This window comes from Pholcus phalangioides, unplaced genomic scaffold (assembly GCF_987345545.1).
Source record: "Pholcus phalangioides strain wild (caught in Gottingen) unplaced genomic scaffold, Ppha-v1.0 ptg000016l_1, whole genome shotgun sequence".
In the NCBI taxonomy this organism is placed as follows: Eukaryota; Metazoa; Arthropoda; class Arachnida; order Araneae; family Pholcidae; genus Pholcus; species Pholcus phalangioides.
Window position 1 is genome coordinate 12,008,309 of NW_028301609.1, and position 24,006 is coordinate 12,032,314.

A 24,006-nucleotide genomic window follows, 5' to 3' on the forward strand; every position below is an offset into this window, starting at 1 on the left:
TGGGCTGTATAGCGTTAATTGAATTGTATAATAATTTTATTGCTTTTAGTGAGCATGCTTTCTTTCATGTCTGATTCAATGAGTGAACTTTGAAAAATATATGCAGTGATACCTTGGCTAACGAATATGGATGGATCCGGCTAATGAACATTCTCATTGATATGGATGCACATGCTAATCTAACACAGCCACGTTGTGAGCTGAATTTTCCCGCCAATCATCATCAGAATGTTACTCGAGCCTAATTAACTCATGTCCACATCAGACTCTCTTTCCAAATGTACCACCACTTTCTTTTTTTTTAGTTTTTGAACCATTTCATATAAATTGAAACATTCTAATAACAAATGCATTGAAAATGGAGCATATGTTTTCAGAGCAAATGTTCTTTCAGTGAAAGACTCTTAGCATCAAACTGAAGTCTCCTAGGAGCTTATGTTTCCTATCTGCATATACAAGATACACAAATGAGCTGACCAAAACACAAATGGATGGGAACACGTACAAACTCACACTGGGTTGTGTTAGTACATAGTAAAAATAGAAAGACCTTCAAAATCTCATCTTCCTATAAATTTTCAATTATCCAATTTTGAAGTTGTCAGTTTTTGTATTTTTACAGCGCTTTTTTGGTGTGTTAAAAAACTTATCTTTAAATTTTGGGCAGCTCCTGGAACAAATTCAATGATTTTTCATTGAAACTTATGAGAAATCATGTTTCAGCTAATAAACGTCTGTTTGATAACAAGTGCTTTCATATGCTCCTTCCCCAAAGCAGAATGTTTTGTATTGTTCTGCAATGAACCCTCGACTGACTGGAATTTTCTGTGGTAAAAATACCCATTCAATAGTAGTAGTAGGTTTTGGCACATTCTGCTTTGAAGCACACCTTTATAAAACAGAAATCTATCTAAAACAGGGGTGGCCAACAGCTGACCCACAGGCTGCACGTGGTTCGTGATGTGATTTTGTGTGGCCCCAACAACGCAAAAATATTATGTATCATTGATCATTTGTCGCACCACTGCCATTTTCTGCACACAAGGGCTAATTAGACCAGGACCTACAATTTATTGCCGATTCCGAATGGTAGGCTTGTTTTTTATACTCATTGAGAGGTTGGTGCACTAACCCCTCGATGGGAGACTCTGTGGTCATGTCGCTGTTTCTGTTGTGCCCCTGTATCAAGTAAATTCACTGTAATCATTTGAGCTATCGGTTACAATTACAGACTTCCTGATTAACAAACATTTATTATTTCTAGTGATGGAAATAGTTTACTGTTTCTCACCGTATTACCTTTTCACATACATTGATCATGAAGGTTATAATAGGCTTCTTTTTTTCCATTATTTTTTCTCCCTCTCGTTGGGGAAGTTGCCTTTTGTATCTGAATGCATATTTGGTGCTCTACTGGCAACAAAACTTTTACAGAGTGGACGCAAACTCATGATGGATGAAATTTCAACCAACTACGATATACAGACTATGGGCAAAAAATGTCCTGTATTTGATAGTGGGTTGATATTGTGCTATTGATTATGGAACTTCCTAACAGAGGCACCATGATTTCCGAAAACAGAGAAGCATTCATCGCTGAATTTTTAACTGGCAGGTTGGTGACATTCCTCATTGCACCAAACTGGTACTTGTTCAAACTGATTCACAGATATTTTGGTTAAATAAGGCAGCTCACGTACAGTAACATCAGAACTAGGGGGTTCTGTGGGTGTTTTCAACAGGCATGGAAATTTCTGGCACAGGTCTGAGCAACGCCCAAAATTTATTCAGAAATCCAAATTTCCTACATGAACACTCACAGGTTCAAAACACTTCCGACGTCCCTGCTCTCATAAAAAGAATGCGTGTACCACACATCTGATTTTATCAGGAACATTCAAACCATTAATGTATCAAATGGAATAATTTGTGGACGAAACTTACTTATGGGGTATACAAATCTGCACATTTTCCAAGTGCAGCTTATACACCAGTGTGGTGCCCCTGGTGCAGTCTGAGACCTGCAGCAGACCATAATGTTGGCCCTCGAACCAAGAGAAGTTACCCACCCCTGATCTGAAACAAAATATTGTCCCCCCTTATGCCAGAAGAGTGAATGTGAAAATTTTTTCCTTTATTATCAGCTGTTTGGATACCTTATTTTGCTATCTAAATTTTTGCCTGAAATGCAAATGTTTATCCTTATTGGAACACATTACAAAATATTTGAGGAAAATAACTTCCATAGAGTAACATGTGGGTAAAGTAAATATTCGAACGTCATTTCTTACTTTTTTTTTTAAAGGACATTGCACATTCGTGATGCTGGCATAAGGGGGGGACAATATCATCTCAGTCTCTTGACCCACATTTCATACAGGCTCCGCAATATTACGAGTGTCTGGTTTCTTATTTCTTTGCATGAATTTTAATTGGTAGATTCATGCATTTCCCCCTTCTTTACTCCAAAAAGTGTAGCATAATTCACACAGTCAAAAATCAAAGTAAACGAAAAGAAAACTACCTCAGTTTTGGATGAGGTTGTTCCATTTCATAATACATCAGTAGCTCTACGTTGTGTTCTCCCGGGGTGTCAGGTCCTCTAAGAAACATCACACATTTATAGGATTCACCAGGCTTCAGAGAAATATGTTGCCCGTCCGATCCCTTGACCTCGCATTTCCAATCACAGTTTGTCCACTTGGATATAATAGGCACAAAATGTCTGACACCAGGCACTTCTGAATAGATTTGGGCAGGACTGTCTGTAGCACCATAACCGAGGGTAAAGACAGTAGGAGTTGGACAGGTCATGATTATTCTGCGAAGAACTTGATGACCGACATTAGCAAACTCTATTATTGTTCTATGAATCTCTCCACAAAATATGCTCTCTGGAAAAGCTGTATATTTCACCTTAAAATAAATGAAGGTGTCACATAAATAAAAATTACCAATATGTAAAAAATCATTTTTATCTGTTAAAAAACAGATAGATTAAGAATGCAAAGCCTGGGAAAATCAAACACAAGTACACTTTTTACCTCTAACTTTGGCAAAGGCGTGACCACTTCAATGTTAAGACGATTGTCTGTGGCATAAATCTTAGAAGTTCTCTCTTCTAAGTGCCTATTCAGCCTGGGTCCTTTCACTTCTATCAGCTGTTTGCCTTGAAGAGATAACCTATTTGTTTTCACTGAGTTTTCGGATGTGCCTTTTTGGTCTGTTTGGCCACCTGGAGATAACAAACTATAGGAAAGCCCTCTCACAAGAAGTGTACCGATACGAATTGGTTTCAAAGCTAGTTGAAGCTATATATAAAAAAAAACAATTTAATATGAAGCAGTCGTGACAGCAAGGGTAAAAAACTACTAACTGAAACTCACTCTCAAAATAAGTTCCCAGTTTTATATGAAACAGACTATGGCATTAAATTTGAATCACAAAGAATAAAAAACAATTGCGTTATGAGTTTCATACATTTTGTGAATTATTGTAAAGAAAAAAATTTGTTGATAAACGTGAAACTAAGTGAAGTATTTTCCAAGCTGAAGAATTTGTACATTATTTACTGTAATTTTCTACATATAAACCAAGGTTGGCAGGTTTTTGACGGTTTAAACCAGTGATTCCCAATGTGCGCCGCATGCCCCCTGGAGGGGGCGGTAGAAGCTATGGGTATAACACAGGATCATATGGGTTAGATTGCATTGGGGGGGGGGAACGATAGGAGAAAAAATTTCTGAAGGGGGCGATGGGACAAAAAGGTTGGGAAACTGGTTTAAACTGACGTGTCAAGAACACTGCGTTAAAAATCTTAAATATTTCTTTTCAATATAAAATTCCTACAGGAAATACACACGTCAATTGCATGTTATATTTAAAGTGACTATGTTATACAAAGAATAAATACTTAATATGATCATGAAATAATTTATACTCTCTACACACACACAGAATTGTTTTGGACAATATATTTTTCTTATAAAATATACAATTTGAATAAAGCATAACATAAACACTGAAGGGAAAAGTATGGGATGATTTGAAATTCTTTGATTCAAGATGATTCTTGACCTTCCAACGTTTCTTCAACTGCTTATAATGTACAGATATAAACATCTGCTGTGTACTCTTTTCATAACAGATAGGTGTTTAAAAAGTTCTTTTGCACCATGCATATAATGCTGATTTCTGTTATCTAGATAATCACTGATACTTAAAACAATACCTTTATTGTGCGTGACATTACAAAACCCTTGACAATCAAAATACTAAATTATAGAATTAAAATGTCCTTTAATTTAGCAGTGCTGATTGTATGTGATTCTAAGTTTGACTATGATATGGTATGTTTACTAGCATTTTTATAATGCACGTGTAAAACAATGCTTTAGGTATCAAGTCCTGTTAGATCTGCTTTGATTGAAATATGCTTCAAAACTCTGGATTTATACAATGTGAGCTAAAAAGTTTTTAGGTGAAAATAAATTAGGTTAATGAGCAATTAGCTCAATTAAATTAGCAGATGCTGCATGAGAATTTGTATATGGAATGAAATATTGGGCAGACCAGAAAATTCAAAATAGATATTTTTTCCCAGTAATTATAATTCAAAACATAAAACACATTTCAATCCACATGAAAGTAAGTGTTTTGTAATTTAACACATCTACCAGGTTATAAAACTAATGACATTGATAATACATTTTTCATTGTTTTAATACTGAGTTTGATTTCTGAATGTCAAAAACCTAACCTTGATACCCTATCACACATATTTTTGAAGAAACAGTTCTATTTCACTTGTATATTGAACACAGGTAATGAGTAGTTTAGATAAATAAACTATAAAGTATTATATATGATCAAACTTTTTTATGTCAAAAAATTTAAAATTGCAAATTATAATTAATTTATTACAAAAGTGAAATCAAAATACTAATGTTTAAAAATAAAACATTGTAATATGCAAAAAAGTTAAGTTTTTCATCGTGTTATATGTCTATTGTATTCAAAACAATATCCAAAAGCATAACCCTGACATGAACTGCACAAATGAATTTGGCTTTGCAAAAAAAATGTCCATGTACAATCAACGTCGGTGAATAATCCACTAGTTAAAATTTAATTCATCAATGACGACATCTTAAAGAATAGAATGGGTTGTTTGTCACATTTTTGTAGAAAATTTGATTTTTTTTTTTTACTGATTTGTAAGCTTCTGTAAAAATCTTTGAAAAATTATTTAAAAGATATTCATTTTTATTTCAAATCTCTCAGAGGGAAAAAAAGCTGCAGAAACAAGACAACAGCACATAAGTCTGCACTAAGAAATTCCTATGTATAACCTGCAGATAATATGCAGTATTTTTCACTAACACATTAAAAAAATTCAACTCAAAAAATTTACATCAATATAGGTTATTTGTAAATCTGTTAATAAATTACACTATGTAATTCCAGAAAATAAAACTATAATGTGACTTTAAAAATCAATAATATAAAATAACTGTTTTACAACTAAAACTTTAATCACCTCAAGCAGTGTTTCCCAACCTGTGGACCCCTGTGGCTTCATCAGTACTGTGTAAGGAGTCTGCTGGATCATTTCAACTTACTACCATTGCATGAATGACGCATTTTATGCTATGAAATTGTAATTAATTCCATTTTTGTGATACGCAAATTATAAAAACAACACATTTTGGATTTTATGGGGAGAGAGGCATAGAAATTGTCCTTCCGATGCTACAGGGGATCTACGGTGCATTGACTTACACTACAAGGGTCTGCAACATCAAAAAAGTTGGGAAACACTGACCTAGAAGATACCTACCTTTTGCTCTTGGAGAGGCTCAAAAATGACCTTCTGCAAAACAGTAGTTTGTACAACGGAATCTAATACAACTGTCTGAAAATAAAGAAACAATTATATCAATAATATTAAATCAATAGAAATGCTACCATTAAATCTTTCCAAATCGTAACTGTGATAAGCTGGTAAATATTTAATGTAATATTTTTTTTATTCTAAAGCTGGAATGAATTCATTTCATACAACATTTATTGCGACTTCAGCATTTTTTGTTGAGTAGGTTGTGATAGAGAGAAAAGGAATTGATATATTACTTCTGGTATCAGTCAAATAGTTGTAATGCATCAAAAAGTACAATTTTAATACGTTTTGGGATCTCAAACAAACCAGAAATTGAAAATAAACTCATTTAAGCTGCACCCAGTAACATATAATTTTGCATATTTTGGCCTGTTTTAACATTAATGCATATAAATACATAAATTCAAAGACTTTTCAGAGTAAGTACATATTTTCGAAGATTTATTTAAGCTTAATAACATTTTTTTATAATTTTTCAAATAAATATTACTCATAATATTCTCATAACATTGGTTTTTTTCAAAGGTGGGATTAAAGAAATTAATAGAGATTGCCGCCTGGCAGTCAAGTGGTTAGAGAGCTAGCGTCTGGCTGTGCAGGTCTGGGTTCAAACCCTGGTTCAGGCATAGATGTTTACTAACACTAACAAATTCCCTGGACAGATCGTACCGATCTCTCTTTAGAATACGTGGGGATCATATTTATTTTTTTTTTAAATAGATGTTTGTAATAGTGTATGTTCCAAATATCAACCGTTTTATTGTAATGCTATTTCTAGAGATGTGTAAAAAGGGTTCTTTTGTTTTCCATTTTTATTTTTGTATTTTTGTAGATTTCCATTTTGTATTTCTATTTTTTTTTTATTCTCAAGTTCAGAGAAATTGACCAAGAAAATTACGAAAAAATTTAGTGCTTTCGTGTAAATTTTCTGGACTTACCTATGTTCATGGAAATGTGCAAAATAAAAATAGACTTATATCAGCTACACACTTAACTGCAAGCTTGACAAGCATGCATGTTCAATCTTTTGTACAAGTATGCTTGAGCATCAGTAGGAGAATTTTGCGAAAGCATTTTGATTGTACAAGCGGCTTGAATGTTGAATGAATTTTGCGTGAGTAACAAGCGACTGTTTGAGAACACAAATTCCAACCGTAATGGAGCATTATGATGAGGATTAGGTATTGAGAAGTTCAATAAGAAAGAGAGTGTGAGTTGCAGTAGCAGTACTAAAGTGATTTTAAAAAGTTGAAAGTACTGCGTTTGCAATAAATTTCATTTTTATCGTAAAAAGATCGGGAATTCATTGCTTTAGCTGCGGCCACTCCTGCGAGATAGAGATGACAGATGTTAACCAAATGAGAGTTAAATCACTGTAAACTGTTTCAGAAAAGATACTAATAAGCTGCAAAATAACTAACTTCATTTTTCATTCAAATCCTTTGATATACATTGTTTTTTTCATGGAGCCTTGAAATGTATTTTTAAGAAAACTCATTCAGTTTTCTCTTCTACAAGTCATGACAGCTTCACATGATCTGCATTTGCAAATGAGTCAGACATTTTTTATTAAAAATTAAATATCGGGAAATGTTTATGGATATAGCTATACTAGGGAGGCAACGTCATCCTGCACCTTTCGGCATCCAACCCCCTCTTCTCTTCCCATCATATCTTGCTTATTTTGTCCCACTTTGTCAGAGTGCTATAAAAAGTGAAACGTGAAAGCACCAGCTTAACGACAAATTTTATAATCTTAAAGGAACAAAAACAATGAGATTCATCATGCACCCCCCCCCCCCTTAAAATGAGTCAACTTCCCCATGGGGGTCGCCAGACTGGAGCCCTGTTACTCCGACCCCCCTCCCCGATGATCACGAAAAATGTTAATTCATATTCATTTTACCAACAAATAAAATCCAAGGACCCCCCCCCCCCCCAACCAAGGAGCGAGAAGCCAATACGCAGATTTTTTTTCAAACCAATAAAACCATTGTTCAATGGGAAACATCTGCTGTTAAAGGATTAAGTAATACCAATATATCGGTGACGACGATGTAAATCGCATAGAAAATTATATAAGTGTTATAACTTTTTTAAATTATTTCTTTGAAACTATTTATAAAGCAGGAGCAACTTGTAATATTAAATTGTAATTATAATCATTGGTTCCGAGATTTTTTTTTTTGAAAACTGTAATAGCCAACCTATTGATAACTAGAAAACTTATTGAATTCGATAAAAGGATGTAAACTGAATTTCTATAATACTCCACCTTCTTCTACAATCAATGATCATACACACGATATGAATCCGAACCTAATGTATTATTTACTTTAACCCTCAGTGAGCTCCCATCATCCAGGGATGATGAGCATAGCAGCGTGCTCCATCATCCTGAAAATTGATCTGGATTTTTTTCCCAAAGAAAATTTGACAAGTTTTGAAAATAACATACAGATGGTGTACATATATTGTATTCTAGGTTTTTTTTTTATTATTTCTCTACTTTTTTAACAGATTTGCTTGCAGTATGTGGGATTGTACATTGCTGAGCAGTAGTGAAATGCCTGCCTGTCCTCAATCACTATTTTGTTGGTGATTGTGGGTTCAAACCCAGATTCTCTGTATCATGTTTTTTTTCAATTGTATTATACCATTGTTTCTGAAAGTCTGCACACAGTGAGATGAGGATATTCATCTGTGTATCTATTTACGCTTTTTAGACTTTCTTTTTAAAGTGAAAATATCTAGTAAACTATTTGAGGAGCTTCAGATCAATCATGAACTAGGCAAGGGAGTCATGGATGACAAAAGTTCGAGAACCACTGTATTATACAATCAAACATGTATGAAAGGGAATGTCAAGAGACTGAAATATTCCATTTTATACACATTTCCATTTTACAAAGATGCACACACATAAAAGCATTAATCAATGAAGGGACTATTTTTTTATTTTGTTGAAGACAGGTTTCCGTTTCATACATTGTCCGTCCTAAATAGTTCACTATTATCTCTATTAACAAATTATCTCTATTAGTTGAGGTGTCACTGTATTTGCAACTTATGAGTTTGAGTGTGATCTATCTTTTACCAAAGCCAACTGAAAAAAATGAATTTTATTTTACTCAGCCATTTTCAGAGCAAGACATTTTCTCAGACTATTCCCACAGCCGAGGGGTTAAAAAACAATCAAGCTGCTTACTTTATTGAATTCCAACTCATTTGAAAATGACACTGGTTCTTTATTGCTGGTAACATCTGGATCAGCAGTGAAAGTCCACAACAGGAAGATATTTTCTAATGTCAGCTGTACATTCAATGGATTTCTCACGGTCACTTCGATAGTTATAATCTCTGAAAATTTCAAAAAATAAGAAAGCTTGAGAATCATTGTAGGCAATGTATTCATAATTAGCTACGGTGGTTATACATAGTATGCATTCCAATCAGTCACAATAAGACTGAAATTTTATAAAAAAACAAGAAAAAAAAGATTTAAAAAAAAGGAGGAAGCATACAGTCAAACCCTGATTTAATGCCACCATTTATATTTCACAGAATTCTGGCGCTATAACAAGTTTTGCATTATATTGAATCAATGTGGTTTAACATGCGTTAAGCCTAGAAATGGAAGATTTGTTCACTGAAAAAATTCTGGCGCTAACTAAGAGGGTTTGGGGTTACATTGGGGGGGGGGGCTATAACAGGGTTCAACTGTATAATAGTTATCTCTCACTTATATATTTTTCTCAGTTATAAGGCAATTTTCTGAACTCCCTGTCAAAGATATAGCATAATAATGTTATTTATTTATTTATAATATGTCTCCCACTTATGTCTTTTTTTCCTTGTTCCCTTGAATTGACACACAAGTGAGAGATCACTGTACCTAGAAAAAAAGTAATATCTTCATATCATAGAACAGATTCACAACCTCCAGGCCTACAGGTTCAGTGCAGACTTTCAAGTGGTTCAATTCAGCCTGCAAACAGTTTTCTGGTAGAAAGTATCAGTAGAGAGAGAGAGAGACAAAAGGCCGTCCATATTTCTTGCATAAAAATATGTGGAAATCAAAATTCACACAAGACATTCAAAAAACTGTCAACTGTAATTAAAGTTGATAGCTATCGCTTTTTTCATGTTGATGATTTTAAAAAAAACTAAGAACATTATGTGTGAACTCAGTTTCCATGTATTCATAAATAAATTTCAATCAAAAACTATATTTTATTACCATCAAACTTCCAAAAAAAAAGGGAAAAGGAGAAACTAATTGGCCAGATGACTGGTAAATGGGTAGAAAATGAAAAATACACACAGAGACGTGCCAACTTTCAAAATCCAGAAATCTGGAGATACTCCCGAGGGGGGGGGGGGGGTACCCTCCATCCTAGCACTCATGGACTCGATCAAAAAAAAATTTCAGAATTTTTTTTTTTTTAATCAATTAAGAAAAAGTTCTATTCCCCCCCATGGCAGGTTCTGCATTGCCCCCGAGCAGAATTTAATTCCATGTCAGTCTTTCCATGCGGAATAGAGAAATCTCATCTGCATACAGTTCATAAAACATAAGTGTTTCTTTTCGTACATGCTATCACTGATTGATAATCTTGGATATATGGACTCTTAAAAGCTTTATATTTAGCTTTATATAGATTAAAGTTTTATATTTTCTTTCTGAAGACATATTTAAACAATTTAAAACAATTTAAAAACTTCAAAATATAAAGCTGCTGGCGAGAAAACTTGTGTTTACAGAATGGCTGTTAATGGAATACAATAACGATTATACAGTAATTTCAGCAACCAAGGTCATGCCCCTGATAAATTATTGTCAATAAACGCTATGTAAACAAAGTCACGTCTTTGCCAGTTGCTTAAATGCGGTCACCAAGACTTTTTTTTAAGGCTGCTAAATGGAAATGAACACCGCTGTCCTCTATGGGTGTTTTCCCTAATGACGACAGCAGTCATTGACGTCACGACAACGTGAAAGCTCGCATAAAATCTAATTTTCTGCCAAAATGCAGAGAGAGGGAAGAAGGATGAAAAATCCGGAGTCTCCCGCCTAAATCCGGAGAGTTGGCAGATCTGCACACATGTTCAAACTTATCTCGAATGGATGGCAGGTGCATGAATAAGTGCAAAAGAACAGAAAAGACAGATAAACAGCAGACAGGCACGCCCACATTCTGTTGAGTTAGAAACAATATGGTACTGAGACATGCGCTAGAAATGTGATGAAAAATAAACATGTGGACATGTTGGAAGTGTGTGACAGACATTCATGACAGCTTACAGAGTGTTCATAGTGATAACATCATGTCCTACCAAATTATTGAGAAATCAATGGCCAGCACTGTCTAGGCCAGTGGTTCCCAACTTTTTTTCTCAAAGCCCACAAGAACATCTTGTTTGCCCTTTTAAGGAGACTCGCGTGGGGGGGGGGGGGTCAAAAATAGTAAAATAGGTGAAATATTTAAAAAATTCTTTAAATGCTGTTTCAATCAAATTCTGTGAATTTGAAACACTTTTTTCAAGGTTAAAAACTCAAAATTTCCTAGGAGAGATTCTCTGTGCTCCCTCCTTATGGGAAACCTCCCGTTAAGGGAGGTTTTACTGCAGTTATTTCAAAAGATATCGTCTATCCACATGGAGGAAACTTGAAAGACTATTAAACTGGTCAAAAGCAGGAGTTATTCAACCTTTGAGACAAAAAAAAATTTCCATGAAGCCCAGCCCAATGGTCCAACAAGTCACGTCATACTGTGGGTACCTCTATACAGTGGCGTATTAACAGATAGGACTTTGAGTCAAATAAGAATCCTTACATTATTGGATCATTTTATTTATTCTGAGATAATTTTTTTCATTATGTGATTACATGTTTATTTCATAAAATTTTAATTTTCATGAAATTTTAAATTATTTTCATATCAAATATGAATTTTCATTAATTGTTATTTGCATTGTTTAAATTAAAATTGTTTTTCCACTAAATATGAATTTCTTTTGATTCTGAGAAATTATTTTTTCATTAAATATGAATTTTCATAAATTATAATTGCACCCACTAAAAAATCATATTGCCTCCCCTCACTTTGGGAACCAGGGATCTAAACATTGATTTGAAAGCAATGCAAAGGTCTAACAAGCTGACAAGAATTACGTCAAATCATACAGCACAGATTTAGCAGGAAATTTTTTTCATGTTGATTGCATATGATACATATACCAATGTAGGTGGAGACTACAATTAAAAAGTGGCCAAAACATTTTCTATATTTGCTTGTAAAAAGCTGGCCTCTGAAGAATAAAGACGAAACTTAATTTCTCTGAACATCTCTTGCGATTGCCCCTACCTACAAATTTCAACTCTATCTCATCAATTCATCTTCTAAATATAAATTTCAAACCAAAACCAATGAAATCAAAATTAAAAAAAACAGGAAAAATACCATTAGCTACTGCAATAGGTTGAATGAAATTGGTAGTGTCTTGAGTGTAACAGTACATTTGAGGAGTAAGAAAAGGTGTAGAGGTTTTTTCTGAAGTTATAAGCATCTCTTCGAGTTTGGCCCATACTTCATTATTCAGATCAGCTCGCTCGAGCCCACGACTTCTGATTAGTAAAGAGCCACCTGAAAGTAAATTACATTCTTTTCTTATCAATCATACCAAACAAGAAACGAGTCAAATGAAATGCAAAACCAATCAAAATAAATCTTGAGACCAACCTGCTTCAATGACATTATCCTCTCCTAGAAGAACCTTAGTTGACTGGCTGTTTATAAAAGGAACTGGCAAAGAAGGCAGCTGTGAATTATCTTGGGATTGTGGTTGAGCTAAAGATTGCTGAAAATAAAATTGAAGAAAAAAAAATCAACAATTTCAATGAAGAAAAAATTGCTTTTCATCTCACCACGTTTCGAATAGAAAAAATTGCTTTTCATCTCACCAAGTTTCGAATAGAAAAAATTGCATAACTGACCACATATCCAGTAAAAAATGTAAGCAGCTGATCAAATGTTCGTGCAAAAGTCATGATAAATATTAACTTAAAAGACTATTTAGATAGTAATCAGTCAGAAAAATGAGAAAAAAATAAGGTTAAAGAAATTTAAAAAAATTTCATTATTTCGAATATGATATCTGAAATCATATAATGCAGGGTGCACTTTTAAAATCTGCGGGGCGGGACAGATCTGCGGTATTTCCACCACTTGCAGGCCAGAAACTTGTACATGTAAGACTACCATATCACCCCAAATTTTATGGGCAATTCCATTAATTTTGGCTATCCAACTTCTTTTATATATATATATATATATATATATATATATAATGACCGGTTTTCCCCCTTATTTTCAACAAGGCTTGCTTGAGTTTTCAAAATCAAGAATTAAAATTATTTTCATGACTTCAGATTGTGACAATTATGACTATAATTTATTTAACTAAATTATGACTATAATTTATTTAACTAAATTATGACTATAATTTATTTAACTAAATTATGACTATAATTTATTTAACTAAATTATGACTATAATTTATTTAACTAAATTATGGCTATAATTTATTATGACAGTCATTTTAATTATCATTATATTATAATTATGACTACCATAATAAATTATAGTCGCATAAATATATTCATCTCACATACTTTTGTATCATGTACTTTTTTTGTGAATTTTTTACCTGTTGTGACATGCAGTAGCCTTCTATTTCCTGCCAACAATAGATAACAGCAATAGATAGCAGCTTTACTTGCTTTTGACAATTGTTTTTGGCTTAAATAGGGAACTTTATTCGTCTTTGACAATTATGATGGCTGTAATTGGCAACTTTGCTCGCCTCTTTTTTTAGATAATTGGTGATACACCTGCATTTTCATGAAGGAAATATGGTCAGCCGGCACATGTATGTGCATTGATACTTATCTGCCAGAACACCTTTTGGGGACAGCATCTGGGCCCAGGGGTCGGAGGCTGTGCACCCGACATAACATAAGCTTTATTGAATTAAGCAAAATGCCTCTGCAATGGGTAGCAAGCAAGAATAAATGCAGTGAGTCAAGATTAGTACAAAAGCAATTTAAAAATAACCCTGTTACAAAAAATGTACAAGAATTAGCTATTATATATGATCTCTTCCATTTATATACCAGATAGTTTTAACAATCATGATTTATAAAATACGTTTCACGAGTTATGTTACACACGGAAGAGCAAAAAATACTGTGAATGTAAATAATTGAATAGGTAATAACTTACAAAAGGGGACAGGTTCTATCCTCAAAAAGATCTCTAAAGGATATTAAATAAGACAATAAATGAAAAAAACAATTTTGACTTTGTCTCCATTTTTTTAAAAAAGCAATGAAAGAGGTTGTATAACTATCACACCAGACAAAGCCCAGACTCTGTTCCATAAGAGATATATGCCTGTTACCTGGTTAGGTTGAGCCATGCTGGGGAATGGGTTGTATAATGGGGTGGGGGTTACCAAAGTATATTTCCATTTAAATAAATTATAAGCTGAGCAGGCCATTAGTACATGCCTCAGGATCATTGGAGTTGCCATATGTACACATAACCCGCGGATTGTGATTTCAAGGATTTCACTGTCTATGTACAACGTATTTACATCAAAACAAATTTGCATGAGTGATTTAATATTCAACTTTTCTTTGGAATTTAAGGATAATATTGTAGTCAGGTAGCCCATTGCTTGGCAATTTTTCGATAACGAGCAGTATAACGTAATATAAATTTTGAAAGAAGTGCAGAAATATGTGTTTGTTCGCGTTCCGATCTGATCATATGTCCCAGTATTTTTCTGACAAAATGAAAATTCTTTCAGCAAAAGATTGATTTCAGTTTTTTAAGATAAGGAGACCAGATTCCTAATACGTACAAGAGTGGTGAAAAAACAAAAGAGGAAAAGAGTTTAAATGCTACAGAGGACAAGGGAATATTTTAGCCCCAACTAAGATGGGTAAGTAACATAGCTACTTAAGCTTTTGTTCTCTTCGAAATGCTTAGAATACACTCATTAGTAACCAATTATCTTAATCGGGGGTGCATAACCTTTTTAGTCTGCAGGCCAGATATGTGGTATTTTTTGCCACTTACAAGCTAGAAACTAGTATATATATCTGAGGATGATGTCACTCTCTGCTATCCATACAAAGGTTTTTAACAGCTGGCTGATACAGAGATATATTTTGGAAAGGGAGAAAATCAAATCAACCGCAGGGGCAGTTGAATTCTCTTTCCAAAATATATCTCCGTATCAGCCAGCTGTTAAAAACCTTTGTATAGTATATATATAATAACTATATTACCTTATTTTACTGGATGTTCACCTTAAATTGGCCATTCCAATCTTTTTACAAAATGTCCATACTTTGAATGAAGCTTATAAGTTTTATTATGAAAATTATGACTAATTATCTCAATCATTGTCATTTAAATATTTTATTCATCTGAAACACGTTTTTTTTTTCTGGTGAAAAAAAATTACATGGTGACTGGCATGAACCATTTCCCGACATCAGTGATTTTTCAAAAATTTTACAACAGTTGGGGACATGCTTTGGACAATTTTTTTGGCTACAATTGGCAACTTCATTTTTTGTTGACAATGTTTTGGCAATTATTGGAAACTACTTATCCTTGACACATTTTTAGCGATCATTGGAGATGTGACGTATGGATTTTGATTTATGGTATTTTTATGAAGGAAATGTGGTAGATTTTTATAATTGATGTTATTCATACCGGAACACACCTCGCAACAAGATGGAATCCTCTGTGAACTGCATTTGGCCCGAGTGCCGAAGGTTGTGCACCCCTGATCTAAATAAAAGCTGATTGCATAATTATGATGCATTGAGGAAACAATGAAAATATATATTATTACCTTTCATTTTTTTGCACGTGATAAGGGAAGAAAATGGATTTATTGCATAATAAAAATTCTATCATGGTTCATTTCTTCATTTTAAAATTCAAAATACAATTTTACCTTTAAGGCAAGCAAATAATCCCTCAGTTGATTGGAATGATCACCAGTAGGTTTGTGACACTGTGATATAATAACTTGCTTGAATGCTTCGCAAGCACTCTCTAAATGATTCAGGTGCATCGAAAATCGGCCAATCATAGAATGTATGTGATTATTAGCAAAATTCCAATCGATGCGGCTGTAAGCCTGGATTAAAAATCAAATAATTAATTTCAGGAAAACACAATATAAAAAAAACTTAATTCTTTACTTTGACATTTTTGCATAAGATTTGTTCTCAAATTGTATTAATACAAATACCTGCTGAGCCTGTCTATAGCACCTCAAACCATGCTTCTTTTGGCCAGCTTTGCTGAAACGATGACCAGAAAGTACCATGTGGAAAGCATATTTCCTCAATTTCGGTGGCTTACAACAAATGAAGCAATGTGCTGCTTGTTCAAGAAAGAGTGCACATGGGAGGTCAGTTTCACTCGGCATCCTCATAAACTGCAAGGCAGCATCCCTGTACAAGCCTTTGGCCTTCAAACATTCTGTACTCAAGAAAGTAGCTCTCATGGCCAACTCTGAGACTCTAAAAATAAAATTTAACTTCAAACTTCTTGCATGCTTACATATTACTATTATATGGTAAAAGAGAAGAAAGAAATGCATACATTTCATACGTAATACATTGATGACAATTAAAGTAAGTATCAGCAAATAAAAATGAATAGAGCAACGTATCAATGCTTTAACGATCAAGGCCTGGTTTTATGGTTATACTGCTAAAAATATTTGCATTGAGAATCACGTTCTTTTAATTACGAGAGGAGAAACTCTAATGCTCACTTGCAAGTATGAAGGTATGTTGTGATAGCTGTTTCCATGTATCGAGCTGGATATTCATGAAGATTACTATTACCCTGCATGAATACAGACAATGCCGCCATTTCCTAAAACAAGAATATTATTAAGCTTGATCGCTTTCATCGCAAATTTTACATCATTTAAATATTACATATTAATGACTAAAGTCTAAAATGATAACTATGATGTCATAATGAATCTAGCATTCAACACCCACCAGAATAACATCCTGATGTTATGTTTTACAGAGAGTCAGTAAACTTGATTCAAAATTCATAAAACTTATTCTTTTGTAAATGCAATTTAATTTCATATATTTTACAATATATATTGCATACTCACTGATGCCCCAGCAAAAAAAAGCCATGCTTGATCCCCACTGAAGTCCCTTTTAGCTGTATGATAAGCCTGATATGCAGCTTCATAAAGTTGAAACATAAAAGCAAGATCTCCCAGTTTTCGAACCTGCAATTCTGGTGCATCTTGCCCGTAACTGAGAAATATAAACAAGATTGTTTGCATATGAAGCAAAAGATTAAATAGAATGACTAAATCAGGGCTTGACAAATCGTAAAAAAAAATAGGTGTCAGCCAAATTTCATAGGAGCCAAAAATTTCTTTTTAAAAAAATTGTCTAAATTAATAACATTTTTCAACTTTTCTAAGACTTTATGGCTCCTTTTCAAGTTGAGACACACACTGATATAAATTTCAAAAGTCTTGTGTTGTCCCTAGACTTCTATTCAATAATCACACATAGGAAATTTAAGTGCCAGTCCTTATTTTTTAGCTGCCATGGTGACCTGACACCTAAATTAGTCAAGCCCTGTACTAAATATCAAGCAAGTTCATTCTCCATAAATATACAAGCACTATATAATTTTGTAATTATCAAATGTTTCTTACTTCCTGGATAATAAAAATAAATAAATAAAAATTCCATGAAACAGAACTTTCAAAAGAAATGAATCTGGTTTCATTTTTCAAACTTTAACAGTCCTATGTTCACTAAATATCTAATGATAATCTTGGCAAGAGATTTAAATACAAAAAGCTGTGTACATATGTATTTATTCATTAAAAACTATCTGATAATCTTAATATGTAATACACATTCCCCCTCACATCGACTGTAATGGGCTGCAAATGCAGATCCCAAGAGCAGTGTTAGATCATTATTTAATCTATGTAACATACAAGAACAGTATTGATAGCATTCACAAAATTTAAGCAAAATGAAATGGCTCATTCTGATGGGAATTAAATGTATAGCAATGAGATTAGTCAACCCTCAGCATAACACCTATTACATTTAATGTCAGTTTTCAGATGTCCACGCCAGCATAATTAACAAACTGGGCTTACTCATCGCAAGTTACCTTGCTTATGAGAAGTCATTTTTATTTGGTCCCAAAGAGTGATGTTATAGAGCGCTTTGATAATAGTAAAATTCAAAAGGCTTCAGAAAATAAATATACAAAATAATAACTCGTACACAGGGTTGGCAAATTTTTGTCATAGCGGTACAAACTGCCCTGGCAAAAATATGGCAAAGAATTAAAATTTGAATGGCATAGAATTTTAAAAAATTTAACTTGTACTTTAATGGAATAAGTTCAGAGAATCTTAACTTTCTCTACAAAAGTTCAATATTTTAAATTAGAATATTTTTTCTCCCTTAAATCTGTTATTTTTATTTTCGGACGGACAAAGGGGCTGGAGATAAGTATAAATAAAATCCATTTCAGTCAAGTGGGTTGCCTGTACAAAATTTCTCAAACAATCACACATCTTTTCTTAATAAAACCCACCAACATGAATAATGCAGGAGTGCAATGAATATAGAGCATCATTTCCTACCCAGCTTTTAACTGAATAGCCCCTGGAGGGGTCAGTCCAGCCAAAATGTGGATCTGTTTTCCAGACCCTTCACAAAATGAAAATTAATGAAACCATAAACCTGGTATTTCATTTCTTTTGTGATAAATTACCTAAATTATTTCACTTTCAACAAAATTACTTATTTTTCACAAAAGTAATGCCCCTTTTTACAAAAATAAAGAAAATTTTCACAAAAACATGACCCTACAAAAAAGTATGGACAGACCCCTGCCCTGGGGTAATTAAGAATTCAGACTGTGGCACAGTTGCTTATAGTTTTATTACAATTCCTGCTTTAGTCTAAAACACATCCTGTGGACAACCTTTTATAAACCACTGAAAGAAAAAATTATGTGGACAGAAATGAGTGTGTGTAGAAAACTTCCTGCAAAGGGTTAGTGAAGTTAGTGCTTATTGCATTTTGAAGTACTGACTACTATTATTAACTGAGCTTACAGTAAATTTCTGCTTTGAAGGTAATTTTTTGTTTGAATTCTCCTAAGCCCACTACACATTACTCTGACGTGACATGGTCCCACATCATATCAAAGTACTGCGTAACTGCCTTTGAACTTAAAGCAAATATAATGATATCTTGCTGTTTTAAACCAAGTCAAAAAAATTATATATGGAGTACAGTAGACTCTCAATAATCCAGTGTTTTTAGGTGGGTTGACAGAAAAACATGTCATTGAACAGAAGTTCATATTATTTGAATGGGCTTTTTTTAATTGACTTCCAGTAATCTGGCAATTTTGGTAATCCAGCACACCTTGGTTTGATACGTGCCAGATTAGTGAGAGCGACGCCCAAGTGGCGTGGTGGTAAGATGCTCATCCACCACTGTGAAGGTTGTTGTCTTCGTCCCGGGTTCGAACCCAAGGGAGGATATAGATAAGATATTTTCCCTAACGAACTTGAGGCGACCACCGATACACAGAGCTTTCATTTCCAACCCATCTCATTAATGGCAGTAAATTGCAAAATAGCAATAGGGCCAGAGTTGGTGTTTGGTGAAGTAGATTAGTGAGAATCTACTGCAGTGGTTCTCAAACTTCTATCATCCGCAGCTGCCTTGTCCAATTCATAATGTATCTGCGACTCCCCAGAATTTTTGGGTGAATGTTTTCCCTTCATAGATAGACATACAAATCAATATCTTCAACTCACTGTGACGCCCCTAACCCAGAAAGCAGAATATGCCGAAATGTGCGATGTACGTCACAGAACAACCAGTGCTGTTGCAGAACAATCTGGAAGAATTTTAAGAAAAGTGTACAAAAACGCTATTATGTATATGCAAATTTTTACCGTAGAACATTTTAAGTCGGCCGAGGGCTCGTTGCAGAACAACACAAAACATTCTGCTTTGGGGCCCCTAACAAAAGTTGGTAATGCCCTTAGAAGCTGTAATGCATACTTTGAGAAACACTGGTCTACTTTATTTCTAAGGAATAAAAAGTTATGGAAAAATGCAAGCAAATTACCAGAAGTTTAGCCGTATGCAAAGTAACAACAAAGCTTTCACAACCAAGATGAAAGCACATTCAGAGAAACATAATAAGCTTTGTATTCCTCTTATTATTTTTAGTATTACAATCCATTCCGAACTGCTCAAGTTGATAATCGTGAGACAATTCAAATTTAAATCTCCCACCTAATATGAAATGTTATGGGGTGTTTTTTGGGGGGAGGGAAGAGGTAAAATTCTTTTTTTTGTTGCTAAAGAAAATAAGCTCATTAAAAATATGGTCTCCCAAACAATAGCCTATATCTCTTCAATACTATTGATAGGAAGATGAAAAATAAACACTGTGGAAACTGTATTCATCCAAAAATTATGGTTCTAACACATGCTAGTTGCATTTTTTTCCTTTCACCACAACCCTGGCAAAAACTCATAACTGACGACAAAACCCAACCTTCACACACACATAGGCTACATGTGTGTGATAATCACAATTTTACAATTGGTTCTGACAGACTGATTTTAAATAAAATTGGTTATAAATTGCTGCCATTTAATTTTGTTCCAAAAAGAAATGAAAAACATTTAAAAGAACATAATTCAGATGCCACACACAACCACTGGCTTATAAAGCCTTCAATATGAGTATTTAGATATAATAAACAAAAGCCCACATGAGATATAAAATATTTTCCTGCTGAAATGAAATGAAATTTCAAATGCACAAGTAAATGATAAAGATGGTGACAATAAAATGGAAATCTGCTGAACAAATGAAAATACTGTCTATCAGTTTTATGAATGAACTAAAATACTTACATCACAGAGTTTGTAGACGTAATAAGACCTTGAGCACCAGGTTTATTTCCTGCAAACAGTTTCTTGGTTACCCCAAATATTGTACGATGGATTCCTTTACGATTTGTGACCTATAAACAGTCATTTTCCTTTAACTTTTATCAGTGCAATGTTTATGTTAAAAAAAAATATACATAAAAATTGTACATAAAAAATTTACATTTGTTCAATCCTTAAAAACATCCATAAATAATTGATAAAAGCCACATGTAATTTTTATTCAGGAACTAAAGAAGGCACTAACATCCAAATAAAATCAAATACTTTGCTTACTTACCTTCGTAGTTTTGTTTGGGAATTTTATAAAATGCTGATCATTAGACATTACCTTGAAGTGAAAGTTAAATTTTACAACAGGATCAAAAGAAAAATGCAAAGTTAAAAAAAATTCTCGTAAAAAATCCTTAGTCTTTCGAAGTCAGAATGTTTGAAAAAAAAAAATATTGAATAGACCATGAATTTTGAATTAACCACAAAAACTAAAAATTAGATTTCAAAGCTATGGCTTTATAATGGAAAATCACAGCAATTGCAAGTTAAAAAACATCCACAGAAAACGAGTTTTTAGAGAAAGTTAAATTTCTCTAAAATTACAATTATCACAGCATGGCCAAAACTAGAGGTGGGGGAACTGCCCCAGGTTGCAAAATTTAGGGGCTAACATTTTTAGGTGAGAACAAAGAACACCATTATAAAATTATCAAATTTTAAAGTTGTAGGGGGTAGCAAAAATCCTAGTTACGGCCCTGACTTATCACATTTGCTTGAATCCGCTCCCCAAAATCAAATGGTTTTAATGTGCAAACCAATAAACAGTTTTCATTTTAGAAAAAACTTAAGATAGGCTGTGTCTATGACACAGTGAATACATTCTTTGTGCCTTGAATCACATGGTAGATACTGATATAATGAAATTTTTATCATCAGATTTTCTAATGTCGTTAATTTGCAAACCTCCCTAGGTTTAGAGTAAATTGTTATAAATGCATGCCGCAAGTCTGGTGCCCATGCTGGAGGAGGAACATAATCTACTCACAGACATAAAAAAAATTGTTGGGAATGCACACAGTATCATCAGATGATTTACAAGATGTAAATCATCTGATGAAAAAAAATTATGTGTCAAAAAAAAAAAAGTATGTGTTTAATTTGAGTAAATAAGGTACTTTGACTGTTGAACTAGACATTGCAGGAAATTTCTGGAAGTGATCAAAATTATGCTCATTTGCATACAAATGATTTGAAATAATAAAGAGAAACAACATTATTACCAGATCATTGAGGACTCTCATCTGTTTCTCAACATAGGGTATCAATCCTTGGATACAGAAATCTTGCACAAAAACTTTGACACGATCCATGTCACTGAGAGTCAAACACAAACCATGTTTTTTATTCCTATTGCTGTTTTTACCCCAGGATCCATAGTTAAGGCTTGATGGTCTTGGTTTTGCTTTCTCTAATAGGTCCACCTGGAATCACAAGATCACTGTTTTCAATACTTTTATTCATTAGAAAACAGCATTGGTAATATCAATACATTTTCCATTAGCATTCAAGACTTTTATATAAAATTTCTATATAAACCCATTTCAGAATTCTCTCATCATGGGAACTTACAATATCCTAGTCATGGTGATCAAGAACTGACAAAACTACCATGACAAAACATTTTTTTAAACATTGTTTAAAAAAATCATTTTTTAGTACTTTGTCATTTTCCACACACTTTTGTATGCATCAATTCAACAAATATGCAATACAGCTTAGCGAATCGAAAAAAATCTAGATGCCAGCAAAATTTCATAGGAACCAGGAATTTTTTCCCTAACAAAACTTGTCCAAAATAGTGTATTCCTTGACTTGTCCGGGACTTAGGGACCCTTTATCATGCTAGCAGACATGCTGACATAATTTTAATAATTTCATGCTGCTCTCAGACTTCAATCCAGCTATCATACATTTAAAAAAATTAGGTGCCAATGTAAATTTATTAGACACCATGGCAACCTGGTGAGGCTAGTGTTGCCTGATCACTCCTTTTCAAAGTTTAGTGGTGTTTTTTTGTTTCGTTTGGTTTTTTTTTTTTTTTTTTTTGGTAATTTTCTTGCTTGAAAAGTTTGATATTGTGGATAAAAAGCATTAATTTCTCAATTGAAAAGCTATAGATTCTGAAACTTCTTTGTCATAATAGTTATAGAACACATACCGTATATACTCGTGTGTAAGCCGAGTTTTTTTGTAGAAAAATTCGTTCCTCAAATGGGGGGGGGGTCGGCTTATACTCGGGTCAGTTTTTGATGATAAAATATCGACCCCTGCAATCAGTAGTCATTTTTGTAGCAGTGTTCGAGAAACCGGCATTATTGGTATGGGATATGTCAAATCCCATATATGATATATATGGGTCATATATCCCATATATGACCCCACAGAACCGATAATGTCAAAGCCGAGGCAAAGAAATCTAAAACATCATTGCCTTTGATACCATGTGGGTTGGTATGGGATATGTCAAATCCCATATATGATATATATGGGTCATATATCCCATATATGACCCCACAGAACCGATAATGTCAAAGCCGAGGCAAAGAAATCTAAAACATCATTGCCTTTGATACCATGTGGGCTAACGTCGATTGCACAGCCTTTAGATGTGAGCATCAATAAGCCTCTCAAAGATTATTTGAAGGATTTGTGGATCGAATGGATGAGTTCCGATGATAAAGTGGTGCCTTGAAGAAAACTGACATGGCCTGGTGTGACAATGGGTACATGAGGCGTGGACCGCCGAAATTGATCCTTCAAAAAATGCTGCATCAGCAATGTGATGGATGGAACAGAAGATATCTATCCTGTTTGAAAGTGACAATAGCGATGAGACAGCCCAGATGAAGATAAAAACTAAGATGCCGCACCTTATGATGATCTGATGGATTACGATGAGCTTGGAGACTCAGAAGAAATGGTTTAAAAAAATTGAATCATTTTCTATTGTAAATTTCCA

The 24,006-nt window shown here is 33.7% G+C and overlaps 1 protein-coding gene across 1 annotated transcript in view; it reads right to left on the minus strand.

Moving 5' to 3' along the window:
• Nucleotides 1-24,006, minus strand: part of l(3)76BDm (trafficking protein particle complex subunit 8 homolog l(3)76BDm) — a 54,492-nt gene that overhangs the window by 15,471 nt on the left and 15,015 nt on the right. The window contains exons 8-19 of the mRNA XM_089245606.1: nt 22,268-22,468; nt 20,958-21,067; nt 17,132-17,282; nt 16,772-16,875; nt 16,241-16,514; nt 15,941-16,126; nt 12,643-12,760; nt 12,364-12,546; nt 9,108-9,259; nt 5,840-5,914; nt 3,045-3,311; nt 2,525-2,916 (exon numbers count right to left, since the gene is read on the minus strand). Of these exons, the coding sequence (XP_089101732.1) occupies nt 2,525-2,916; nt 3,045-3,311; nt 5,840-5,914; nt 9,108-9,259; nt 12,364-12,546; nt 12,643-12,760; nt 15,941-16,126; nt 16,241-16,514; nt 16,772-16,875; nt 17,132-17,282; nt 20,958-21,067; nt 22,268-22,468 (2,213 nt within the window). The remainder of the gene's footprint in view (nt 1-2,524; nt 2,917-3,044; nt 3,312-5,839; nt 5,915-9,107; nt 9,260-12,363; nt 12,547-12,642; nt 12,761-15,940; nt 16,127-16,240; nt 16,515-16,771; nt 16,876-17,131; nt 17,283-20,957; nt 21,068-22,267; nt 22,469-24,006) is intronic.